Raw genomic sequence first — 11,971 nt, 5'->3', positions numbered from 1 at the left:
CCAGGTGTCTGGCGTAGGTGAGGAGGAGGAGGGAAAAACCCTCAAGGACTTTCCTGTCTGTGGAGCAAAGCTGGGAATGGGCAGATTTTTTCTGATCCCTTCTTGACTTCTAGTCTTCAGCTATACAGGAAATTATTCCATATATCCAAATCATAAGTCCTTTGAGTCTCCCTTCAAGTTGAACTTTGAAAAGGTAACTTATCCCCCCCTGGCAGTTCCGGAAAGTATGGTGAGGATGTCACCTTAGTGAGATCAGCAGACTGAATTAGGGGACCTGAGAGATTGAAGAGGATGGTGCAAGTGTGGGGGGCGGGGTGCCCTCCTGCCGTAGTGTTGAGTAGCTGCAGCCCCAGTCCCTGCCAGGCACTCATTTGAGGCCGTGCTGGGTCTCCCGGTGCCGTCTGAGGTCCACCTTCCTCTGGAAGCCCTTTCCACACAGATCACAGCCAAAGGGCTTGAAGCCTGTGTGTTTACGGCTGTGGGTGATGAGGTTGGAGCTCTGACTGAATGCCTTGCCGCACACCTGGCACTTGTGGGGTTTTTCACCTGCAAGGATGGAAGGGGGGAGAGGAGGAAGTATGAGTCTGATAAAACTAGGGGGGCTCTCTGTGACCCACATGCTCTTGGCGCCAGGTGGCTGCACAACTGGGAGGGTGACGTTTTTTTTGCAGCACAAGTCCTGGGAAGCAAGGGGTGCAAGGGGGTGAAAGAATTTCACAGTGGGGGTTCCCAGCCAAAGGCCTCAAACCGTTTCCTGCTAAACGGAAACAGAGCAAAGGCCATGTACAGTCCCCAGACCTGCAGCTGAATCTACCCTGAGAGGACACCCCTAACTTTAGCAGCAGACAGCTCCCACAACAGATGTTCAGCGTGAGGGGGAGGGAGGATGTCCTTCAAACCACGTGACTTCTAATTCAGAGGAAGTTTTCAAATCTGAGTTTCCAAGTGGGTGTTGGTTTGTATGGACCAGTGAATCTGTCTTTTTTCCTGCTCTTGAAGGACAACAGAAAGTATCTGAGGTATGGACATTTCTCAAAGTCTCATTTTTTAGAAATCCACATTTAGCCAAAATTTTCTTAGGGCTATACAAATATGAAGCTGATCCTTTTTCTTTCTTGATTTTATTTTCTCTTTATGAGGTTAAGTATAGGCTTCTTTATGTACCAGCAATTCTTCACCATAGATCAATGCATAAAGAAACAGAAAAGGTTTTGTCTTTTCCCTAACTCACCTGGATAAACAGTATGGATTTCTAAATAGTCTCAGCATAGTATTATAGTCAGGGCTTGGACTTGGAAAAAATAGATTGTTTTTGAGGAACCCTCCATCCCTCTTGCTATCCCTTCCTGTCTTTATACTTCAGGTTTCCCTGATAGGATCCAGCCATCAAAACAGCCTATCTCCTTAGGGTCAAACAAATCTGAGAAACAAATTCTGGCTATAGTAAATGTTTGATAAGAGTTTCACATCTCATCTCCTTCAGTCAAGATCCTACTTGCATTTTGGTAATATCTTGAAAACCTTTACTCAAAAGGAGTAAACTACATGGAAATTTCAGGCAAAGGGACATGATTTAAGTAGCAGATTACCCTGTATTTTCTGATGGTGCATCTATACAGCTCAAGCATAGTTATAAATATCAACGGTGGGCGTCTGGAAGACACACACTGCAATTTGTTCTAAATCAGTATTCACATGCTGGAATAAAAATAGTCAGAATTCTGGATATAGTGTAAATCTTATTGACTATTAGAGAGTGTTCCCTGCAATAAAATGGCCACCTATATACAACTGAAACAGTAGGGAAAAGTCTAGGACTCCAAGTCAAAGCATCCCATGGCCCCACGACTTACTCTGTGTGATCTTTGGCAAATGACTTAATCTCTCAGAGTTTCAGGGTCCAATACAGTGTTAGATTTGAAAGCATTCTATCAGTAAAAAGTTATCACTACTATGACATGGGCTGTCTAATATACTGAAAAGGACAATAAGTAAATAGAAGCTTTCTATATCTACCAACCCACATGATTCTGAAAATAGAATACAATAAACAGTGGTTAAGAGCAGAGACATCTGAGGTCAGAAGATATGCCCCTGCCACTTGCTAGCTATGCGACCCTACACAGGTCATCTAAGCCTTCTGTGCTTCACTTTCTGAATCTCTGAAATAGGGTTTAGGAATAATCTCTACCAACCCAGACTTGTGAGCACAGAATGAGATGATGCATTGAAAAAGTGTTTAGCAGACAGCTTATAATATTAATCATTGTTTTTTTCCTCCTCCATGAGAATAAGCTTTCAGACTCTTAAATATGTAGGTAGAGAGGCCACACATAGTCCTTCCTGCAAAAGGCTGGGTGGGAACCCTACACAGTCCTCAATCTCTAGGTAAATATTTAGAGCAATGCTCTGAGAGGACCCTGCAGCTTCATATTACACTGAGACCAGGCAGCAGTTGGAGCAGCTGCTAACCTAAAAGAAAATATTCTTTGCAAGGCTACTGAAGCTGCAGCTGACCTGCCTAAAGGCTCTTCAGACACAAACCAAATCAAGCCCCTAAGGGGACAACTCTTCTGTAAACGAACCTAAGAGAATCTGCAACTTGATTTCTTTAACTCACTGCAGTGATTAACTGACTAGAAGGTCTTATTCATCACTCACTCTGGGACCAGTCTATCACATAGGTGAGTTATATTGTCCTCAGGGGGAAGAATAATGCTATTCCCCACCCTCCATTCTCACACACCAGACCATCCAGTGCGGCTTTGGCTTTCGAATCAAGGGGTTTCAGCTTGGGCCCTCCCTTGTGGTGCATGGGTTAGTGCAGCACTGCAAGCTGGCCACAGCCGCTTCTGTGTGAGTTCAATCTGCCCTGGAGATGACCCATATGGGTGGGCGCAGCAGATCTCGCTTGTCTCACCCACTGCTCCCCTCAGCAGTGTACTTTGTTGTTCTGCCTGGTAAGCTCCCCAAGGGCTCAGCTTACCAGTGTGGATGAAGGTGTGTTTCTTCATGTCTGACTTCTGGTGGAACCTCTTGCCACAGTACTGACAGGGATAGGGCCGGGTGTCTGAGTGGATGAGCAAGTGGGTGGACAGTGTCGAGGACCTCTTGAAGCTCTTGCCACAGATCTTACAGTCAAAGCTCCGTTCCTATGTAGAGAAAGAGGTGGCATTCCTACTGCATCATCCTCTGCTCTCACCACCAGCCAGCTTGATCCTAAAACCCCCAAAACCAGAACTCTCCTTCTTTCAGTAGCCCATTCCCCAAAGCTTCCCCTTCCACCTCTACTTTTATCCTCTTCCCCTTTAACACTTTTTCTACCCCAACACATTTCACCCACAACCCTCTCTACACCCCAAGGCAAAAAAAAAAAAAAAAAAAGTCTCCCCACCCTGATTTTTTGACACCATTTACAAACACTTCTCCACCCTCAACAGAAGGCTTACTTAGGCTTGAGTCACTTAAGACTACCCCCTCCCCCTCGGCGTGTGGTTGCTGAAAGAGATGTGAGGATACTTTTCTTAGTAAATAAGTCTTTGTGAGCATCCTATGGTCTCGGTTACTTTGTACTTATTTGTTTATCTCTGTCTCTCAGTTAACATGTAATCTCCTTGGGGGCCTCTTGTCAGGGACCTGATGTGGTAGCAATTCTCCAGTGCCTGGCACCTGGAAAGTTGGGCTACAAATATTTATAGGTCGAATGAACGAAATAACAGCAGGACAAATACGCTACTGTATGCTCTCCATGGGCCGAGAGCCTCCTTTTGCAGTCGGGATGCAGTTGGGTGACCACCATTTTGTAAAAAGAAGTGAGGCAAAGAAACAGAACTTCTAAATCTTCTCAGACTCAAAGTAATGAGCCAGATTACCCTCTGGGGGGCTCAAATGATGCGGCATCGACCTCCAAGGCTTCCTAGAGGTGCTAGGCCCCCCCCCCCACCTTTGCCTGCAGTGGGCAAGGGGAATGGATGAGACCGTGGTGAAGGGGTTGGAGGGGAGGGGGGGGGGTTTGGGGGGAGAGGGAGCGAAGGGGGATGGGGAGCACGGGGGGGGGGAAGGGGGGAGAGAAAAACCAGAGCAGGGCCTCGCACAGCCAGGAGCCCCGTTCTTACCTGTGAGTGCACGGCTTTGTGCTGCTCCAGGCTCACCGCGTGCCCGAAGGTCTTGCCGCACATCTCGCAAGCGAACGGTCTGGTGCCGCTGTGGGATCTGCGCACGTGCACCTCGAGCCCATGAGGCGTGGAGAACACCTGCGGCGGGCGGGCGGGGAGAGGGCCGCTGAGCCGGGCGCCAACGCACGGGCGCCGTGGGGGCTCGGGAGCGCGGGGGGGGGGCGCGGGGTGGCCGGCTAGGTGCGCGGGAGCCTCACCTTGCTGCATTTGATGCACTTGTAGGAGCCGCTGCCCAGCAGCAGGCGCGTGCACAGGATGTCGGACTCCACCTTGACGCCAGCACCCTTGTCCGCATGGGGCGCGTGGCCTCGCTCTGAGTAAAGCCCGCCGGCCGCCGCAGCTGGCCGCTCATACAGCCCAGCGGCTGCGGGTCCGAAGTCGCCGTAGAGCCCCAGGCCCGAGCCGCCCGCAGCGCCGCCTCCCGCACTGCCGCCCCCGGGCGTCCCGGCCCCGGCGCCGCCCACAGCCCGCTCGGGACCGTACAGTGCGGCGGGGTGGCCAGGTTCTGGGGTGCGCTCGCAGAAGAGGCCCAAGCCCGCGCCGCGCTCCAGGGCCGCGCACGGCCGATAGCTCTGCACCAGGCGCCGCAGATCAGAACTCGCCAGGCTGCTCCAAGAATACGGCTTGAAGGAAAGGGGAAAGGGCTGGGCTTCATCCAGCGATGGGCACACCGACTTCTCCGAGGCTGTGGAGGCATAAGGGGCGTGGTGTCAGGCTTAAGACTCAGCGGCTGAGCGGCCGGGTGCATGTACCACTCCATGTTTGCTGCTGCCAGGTACCGGGTTTGCAGACCACCGCCTCCAGGATAATGTGGGGCTGGTTCCTGAGGCTTCGAGGGCCTCGAAGGTGGCGAGGCAGCCAGCGATTAAAGTCACGTCGGGCGAGGAGAGCGGTAATTTATGGGCCAGGACAGCAGAAGCGCAAGACAGTTAGAGGCTCTTTTCTGGGTGGGCGCGACCACCGGGCTGTGCCTCCCCGTGAAGTTAATAATGCTTTTAGCTGAACTGTGCGGGAAGCGAAGCCCGCCAACATTTGAGCCCCGCACAGGGATTATGAGCAGAAATCGCTTACAAGGGGACCATCTACCCTGGCCCCAACAAGTTCCCTCTAGTCTTCTCTTTTGATATGGAGGGAGACAGAGGACCGATAAAGGGGGGCTTGGCCTCCACACGACGTGTTTGTCTGGGGGAAACCTCCCGAAAAGCAGCATGGGGCTTAGTTGCCGCCCAACCCCACCATTTCCTGATCCCTGTCAAACCCCAAAGTTTCGGAATCCTTTAAAGATTTATTTATTTATGCAGAGCTGGGATACAGGCCAGAGGTGCAGGGGCAGTGAGAGGCTTTACCAGAGACAAAGTGGGGAGCGGAACAGGCAGATCAACGAAGTACACTGCCGAGGGAAGCAGGAGAGGTCCGCTGCGCCAAGTGAATCACCTCCGGGACCAGGGATAGAACTTGCACTGAAGCGGCTGCGGCCAGCTTGCAATGCTGCGTTCTAACCCGTTGCGCCACCAGGGAGGGCCCTGAATCAGAATTTCTTAAGAGAACATACTAAAAGCTAGCCACTGCTTGCAAGGGTAATGGAGCTCCGAATTCAAGGCCTTCTGCATTCCCATCCACATGAATTTTGCCAAAATCAGATATGCAACATACTTTCTCAAAGTGCACACGGATTTACAAATCTGTACAAGTACAGGAATACCTCAATCTTCTTCACTGACAGGCAGCACCTGACTTCTATGAGAGATAATGGGCGGAGCCCATTGCTTGCTCAGTTTAGTTAAAAACCCTGGGGTCACTGGCTCCCTAGTACACTCGCTGAAGCTAAGGTTTGGCCAAGCCAATGAATGCATTGAGTTTGGGACAGAGTTATGAGTTGCTTTTAAAACTAGTAAACGCAGCCTGGAAACAATCGACCCTTGGCCAAATCCCTCTGGTCTGAGTTCTCCTTCCCCAAGCCGGAACCGGAGACCAGCCCTCCTCCAACCTGCAGTCACTCAGTTTGCGCAAAACTCGATTGCTAGTGGGAAATTAAACCGGCAGGATAGTTCTAAAGGCCGGGCCAACCCCGCAGAACGAAAAATGAAATGTGCCCCAGTAGGGGCATGCAAAGACCAAGCCTTGCCCCTCCCCGGCACTCATCTTTGTCAGGCCCAAGGCACGCTTAATTTTTGCAGGCAACGATACTTCTAGTCTCAGATGAATCAGAGCCTCATTTATTTGGGATACAGGGGATCTAGATTCTGGGACCCCAGTTCTTTCTGAATAAACTCTGGTCAGAAAACGAAATGTCGAGGGTCTTGCCAATCGAGATGATTCCTTTTTTTCTCACTATCCAATGAGTGCAAACGAACGTTAGGTGTAAGTAGCTGGTCTGGTCGTCAGGAATCCAGGCAGAGAATTCTGCCAGCACGCTCCCTACTTCCACAGAAGCCAGATGTCTCTCCACTGAGCCTCTTACACTCACTCCGGCCCTCATTAAGCCTCTCCGACGCCCTCGTAGCAAGTCAGCGCCCACAGCAGCGACACAGCGTTACTCACAGCAGGGGCTCTGTTGCCCCAGCCCCAACAGTTTACAAAGCGCCCCTACCTGGAGACACAGAGGGCGAAGGAGGCCTCCAGAAGTCCTCAAACTCCGAGCTCCGATCGCAGATGCTGTCCTCACAGCTGCCGGGGGAGACCGAGGCACTGTCGGGGGCCTCGGTCAGCTGCGACTCGGGGGACAAACGATCCTTGGACTCCGCCTTCGCCCTGCCTGAGTTTAAAGTGCTGTCTGCGGAGAGGACGCAGGGTACCGGCTCAGGCTGGGCCCACTTGGTTTTGACGTAGTTGCCCCAGACCGTGGCGCCCAGGTATCTCCCCTCTGTTCCCTAGACCTGGCCCGGAGCCCTCCCCAATCAGAGTGCGGGCGCAGACAGGCCGCGGCACCCGGGCGATGGGTCCGGAAGGAACCGGACTATAGGAAATAAACCAAAATAAAAAGGCAGGAAAAGGGGATGTCGGGCTGCCCTTTTCGCTTTCTGGGGGATGGTATGGCCAGTGCAGTCTGCGTCCCCGAAAGCAGCCCCGCCCAGCCTCGCGCGCTCCGCACCTGCTCCGCCGGGCGCCGGCACATTCTCCAGCCGGAGGGAATAGTCGGGTCCCGGGGAGCGCGGCTGGTGATAACTGTGAGCCTTTTTGCTCTTGACAAGGAACGAACGCGGCATGGTGATCCGGTGCGCTCCTCGCTTTGCTCCAAGGGCCCCTGGCGCCGTCGTCAGCCCACTGTCACCCCGAGTCTTTGCTCAATCCCAGCAGTGCGGAGAGCTGAGAGACGAGAACCAGGTGGAAACTCGGGTTAGTACCCTCCGGCGCCCGGGTCTGGGCAGCGGGGCGGAGAGCTCCGGCCGGGGAGGAGCGAGGAAGGTCCTGAGAGGAGGGGCTTGGCCCCGCAGTGCCGCGCTTACCAGGTGGCACTCGGACAGGTGGCGCGAGCCCGCCCGCGCCACCAAAGCTCAGCGGTAAAACCTGTTCCGACCCGAGGCTCAGACGTCTTCCTTCTGCCCTGCCCGCACTTCTGGCCCCTTCCTTTTAGAGCAAAACTCTCCCAGACAACCAGACCCTCTGAAAAGCCAAATTACACTCTCACGACCACTCACAGTCTGTCTGACTCCGCTTTCACCCGGGAAGGTGAACAGGGACGCGCGGATCCGTTTGAGACTGGGGAGTGTGTAGGTGGTCGAGGGCCGGGAGGGGGCCAGGACCCAAGACCTCCAACAGTCAGCTATTCACTGAAGGGAGTGTAGGCAGAGGCGGGGTGCTCTAGGCGGGAATAAGGGGCGGGGTCCGAGGGACAACTAGAGAGGGACAGGAAGAAGGATGGTGACAGACAGAGGTGCCACCGGGGTCTAAGAGAAAACTCGCCTCCGAGGGATCATGCTCGCCCCTCACTCGGGCCCCACTCAAAGTTAAAGTTGGCCCCAAGACGTGGGTGCGGCGTGAGCAGGCAGCGTCGGCGAGAGGAAGACACCCCAGACCTTGAAGACCTAACCTCAAAAATCAAGTCCTAGGAAAAAGCACCTTCTGTTATGCTCACCAAAACCTGGTCCTGGGGAAGGCGAGCTGGATGGCGCGCGCTTAACCAGAGAAACGCGCGGTGTTGGGTGACAGCGAAGAACCCGCAGAGGCCAGAGTCAGGGTCCAGGGCTCGTCTGAAGGCAAGCGAGCTGCCCGCTGCGCCACTCTCATTAACCCCCCAATCAGTTCACCTAATCCCGAAGTCGAAACCTGAGCCTGGCTGGGAGGCGGGACTGTACTTCCAGCTCAGCCGCAGGCCAGACTGAGGGCGAGCAAGGGCGGGCGGAAGGTTTAGGAAAACGAAATCTACCGTGTGGAGGCTTTGTGGGTCTGGTTCTCTTCGGAGCAGCAAGTACTTTGGGCGCGGCAGTTTTTCGCGATTTTGGGTAGTTCAGAAACATGGGCCCTGGGAATCCTGCACCGGGTAGGACCCCTTCTTCTTGGGTTTAGCGTGGTTTGGAAAGCCAGACTAGAGCCGAAAGGCTTCACAACAGGATGCAGACAGGTCTAAGTCGTCCGGCTGAAAATGAGTCCTCGGGGACTCATTCCCTGGAGGGTATTCCACGCCCCACTGTGTCGCTTTTCCGGGGTGGGGGAGGTTTGGGGACACGCTTGGGAAGAAAGACACCTGGGACATTTAGCGGAGCCCCCAAGCAACATTTCCCGCGGACTAAGCGTCAGAAGGTCCCTAGGGGTGTGGGTGCCTACCGCCCCAGTCCGGGTCTGCCCCTTGGGTCCCAGCTCCTGGAGATTCAGGGTGCTGTGCTGTTCTAGGGCGCGTTTCTGCCTCTCAGTTTCCCTGCGACACGGTGAAAACTTCATTTTAGCGTGATAATTAGACACCACAAATACCGAATCCAATTCGTTAAACTACGAAAGAAACCCAGAGAAAAAGGAAAACGCAACAGAAAGGTCCTGAAGGCCCCGCTGCCACTTGGGTCAGCGTTGGCGCGGACTGAACAGGGGGTGGAAGGGCCACCGGGTGGAGATAACGGCGCCGGCGCCGGGTCTCCTCCGGCAGTTACCACGCGGGATCCGGCAGGCGCAACGGGCGCACTCCCCATCCCACCCCGGCAGCAGCACCGCACATCTGTGGCACCCTGGCTTGCTCTCCGGGTTTCTAGAAGGGTAGAGTGGATAGGGGTGGGAGGGCTGAGGACTGAGCGCGTGGGAAGGTGGCCTAGTGCAGCAGCTGGCGGCCGGGGGAAGAGGAGGGGCGGCCCCCTGGGTGCACCCGGCCCGGCGGGGCCTCTTCACCGCCAAGGCCTGGGAAGGCAGGAGCTGGAAGCGCAGAGGGGCAACTTCTTGAGCTCAGCTGCCGCCTTCTCCCCACCAGATTGTTCCATTGCGAGTGGATTCTGCTCCCCCGCAGAACCACCATAGATCCCGACGCGCGTTCCCCTCTTCTGACCCCCAGCTCAGCAGTGAGCGTCTCTCCTGGACCCAACGGCCAGAGCTCTCCCGGCTCTGGCTCCGCGGCCAGCAGCGGCCCTGGCCCGGCGGTACCTCAGGTCGCCCCCGCGCTGCCGGTGCCTGGTCAGCCTCAGTGGCCGCCCGGGATTGGGAGGGAGCAGCAGAACGGGCTCCGGGACCTACCTGCGGGGTCAGGACGCGGGCACGGCGCTCTGAAAGTTTTCAAATTGAGTTGCTCTCAAGAGACCGCGCAGTCTTTTTTTTTTTTTTTTTTTTAATCTCTTGCTGAGTTCAGCCCCCAAAACCACAACTTCACTTCCTGAGCGTTAACTAACATGTAGAGGCTCCGACCTCTCAAACCTAACCTCCCACCCCCAGTCCCCAGTCGGCCGTCGGGGCGCGCTCCTCTTTTGAGCAAGGATAGGTCGGGGTGAAACCTGGCCTTTCCAGCCGCACTCGCGGTGACTCTTCCCAGTTTTTCTCTGGGGATGATGAAGGATGGGGAGACCCAGAGGCCCAGACAACCATGCACTGGAAATGACTCGAAAGAAAACGAACTATTCTTGGCTCCCTAGGAGACTTCCGCTGCGAGAAGAAGTCACAGATTCAGGACAGAGATTGACTGAAGCGTCACAGAATGGGAGCGTCCACTTCCCGGGGCGCCTCCCAGTCCCTCTATCCCGGGACACCCCCAACCCCGCCGCCCGCCTGGACTGCGCCGCCCCCGGGTCGCGGCCGTGAATCACCGGTCCGCGGTGCCGCCGGCCTGGAGCCCGGCGAGTGGCCACAAAGTCCGCAGAGCGAAACCTGTCCCGCGGGCCCGAAATAGCTTGTTGTGGAAACACTTCGGGATAAATACGCCCATCGAGGCTGAAAATACCTTGACACCCAATCCGAGAGGTTTGCTCATTTCCCTTCGGATTTAGGTAACGGTTAAATTTGGAAGAGGTGGGCGAGCGCCGAGCCCCCAGCAGAGAGGGCGTTGGTGGCGCGTCCCGCGGGCGCCCGGCGGAGCGGGAGGGTGCGCCAGCCCCGCAGGGCGGGTGGGTTCTGCTGGCTGTCTGCTCAGCCCCGGGCTAATTTCCGGTGGTCCGAGCCACCGAGGCAAAGCCTTTTGAGCTAGGATAGGTAGGGGAGGGACCGCGGGTGGGATGGACGCGACGGCGACGGCGAGGGCGACGGCTCGACTGACCCCGCCCAGTCCCGGCGCCCCGGCGAGGTATCTACTGCGTGGACTCCCCCGGAGCCTGAGGTCACACCCAGGCAACTGCTCTTGAGCGAGCAGTAAAGCGCGGAAATATTGTGATCATTAAATCTTCGCTCGCTTCGATTGAGTGTTCCAAGCCAAGAGACACTGGATAGGTTCCTAACAAAAGTTCGTGGGCTGAGTAAGTGAATAAATAGCATTAATTAGCTAATTAATTCTATTGATAGAACGGGAAAAAGCCTAAATCTTATCCGGAAATATGCAAGCGCAGCAATGTCCCCTGCTACACTGCATGCCGTGACTCTTATTTAATGTGTGGCCCGTTGTGTTAGTCTAAGCTCTGTCTTGACAGGGTGGATATCGTTGTAATTGTTACTTTCCTAAATGAATGGAGTTAGATTTTTAGCACTACTCGCAATACTACATTATTACTACAATAAATCTCTGGTGTCAAATACTGGGAGAAGGGGAGTAATTCTTGCAAAATAACATTATTATTTTTCTAAGATTTATTTATTTCTGCATACGAGAACTGGGGTACAGGCAAGAGATGCAGAAGTGAGAGCTTTCACCAGAGACAGAGTGAGAAGTATAAAAGGCAATTGAATGCAATACACTGCCGAGGGGAGCAGCTGTGAGACAGGAAAGATCTATCAGGTCATATGGGTCAGCTCCCTGGCCGGGTACTGAACTTGTGCTGCAGTGGCTGTGGAGAGCTTCATAGTGCTGCGACTTAACTAACCCCTTGCGCCACCAGGGAGGCCCTAACATACCTTATTTTAGATTTATCCAACGTTGTTGTGGGAAAAAAAAAAAAAAGGTCCTAGGGCCTCCCTGGTGGTACAAGGGATTAAGTCTGAGCACCAGGAGGCTGTTGGAAGCCACTGCAGCACGAGCTCCATCCCCAGGCAGGGGGCAACCCACTTGGTAGGAAGACCTCTCCAGTCTCCTCAGGCTCCCTCAGTAGTGTATTTCATTGGTCAGCCTATTCTGCTCCCCATAGTCTCTGGTGAATCCTCTCAACTCTCCACCAGCCTACCAGCCAGCTCTTGTAGTTATAAATAGACAAATTTTTAAGATTACAAGGAAAAAATAAAGTCCTAGAGAACGCTTTTTAAAG

The 11,971-nt window shown here is 54.2% G+C and overlaps 1 protein-coding gene across 1 annotated transcript; it reads right to left on the bottom strand.

Moving 5' to 3' along the window:
* Window positions 1-214: 214 nt before the first annotated feature.
* GFI1 (growth factor independent 1 transcription repressor) lies at window positions 215-7,659 on the bottom strand. Its single transcript, XM_004689781.2, has 7 exons — window positions 7,622-7,659; window positions 7,267-7,481; window positions 6,766-6,948; window positions 4,373-4,860; window positions 4,116-4,253; window positions 2,987-3,152; window positions 215-546 (listed from the first exon to the last, which is right to left on the bottom strand). The coding sequence occupies exons 2-7, from the start codon at window positions 7,379-7,381 to the stop codon at window positions 368-370; spliced, it is 1,269 nt and encodes a 422-aa protein (XP_004689838.1). The 5' UTR covers window positions 7,382-7,481; window positions 7,622-7,659; the 3' UTR covers window positions 215-367.
* Between the last annotated feature and the right edge of the window lie 4,312 nt (window positions 7,660-11,971).

This window comes from Condylura cristata, unplaced genomic scaffold, assembly GCF_000260355.1.
Source record: "Condylura cristata isolate star-nosed mole 26May11 unplaced genomic scaffold, ConCri1.0 scaffold00026, whole genome shotgun sequence".
NCBI classification, from domain to species: domain Eukaryota; kingdom Metazoa; phylum Chordata; class Mammalia; order Eulipotyphla; family Talpidae; genus Condylura; species Condylura cristata.
Note: the sequence above shows the minus strand (reverse complement) of the source record. Positions and strands in the feature narration are given on the sequence as shown.

Bases quoted from the DNA above. Each gene is read 5' to 3' on its own strand.
- GFI1 (XM_004689781.2), bottom strand. From the start codon at position 7,381: ATGCCGCGTTCGTTCCTTGTCAAGAGCAAAAAGGCTCACAGTTATCAC. The intron at 4,861-6,765 runs GTAGGGGCGCTT...ATGCCTCCACAG, and splicing joins TTCGCCCTCTGTGTCTCCAG to CCTCGGAGAAGTCGGTGTGC. The intron at 3,153-4,115 runs GTAAGAACGGGG...TTCTCTACATAG, and splicing joins ACAAAGCCGTGCACTCACAG to GAACGGAGCTTTGACTGTAA.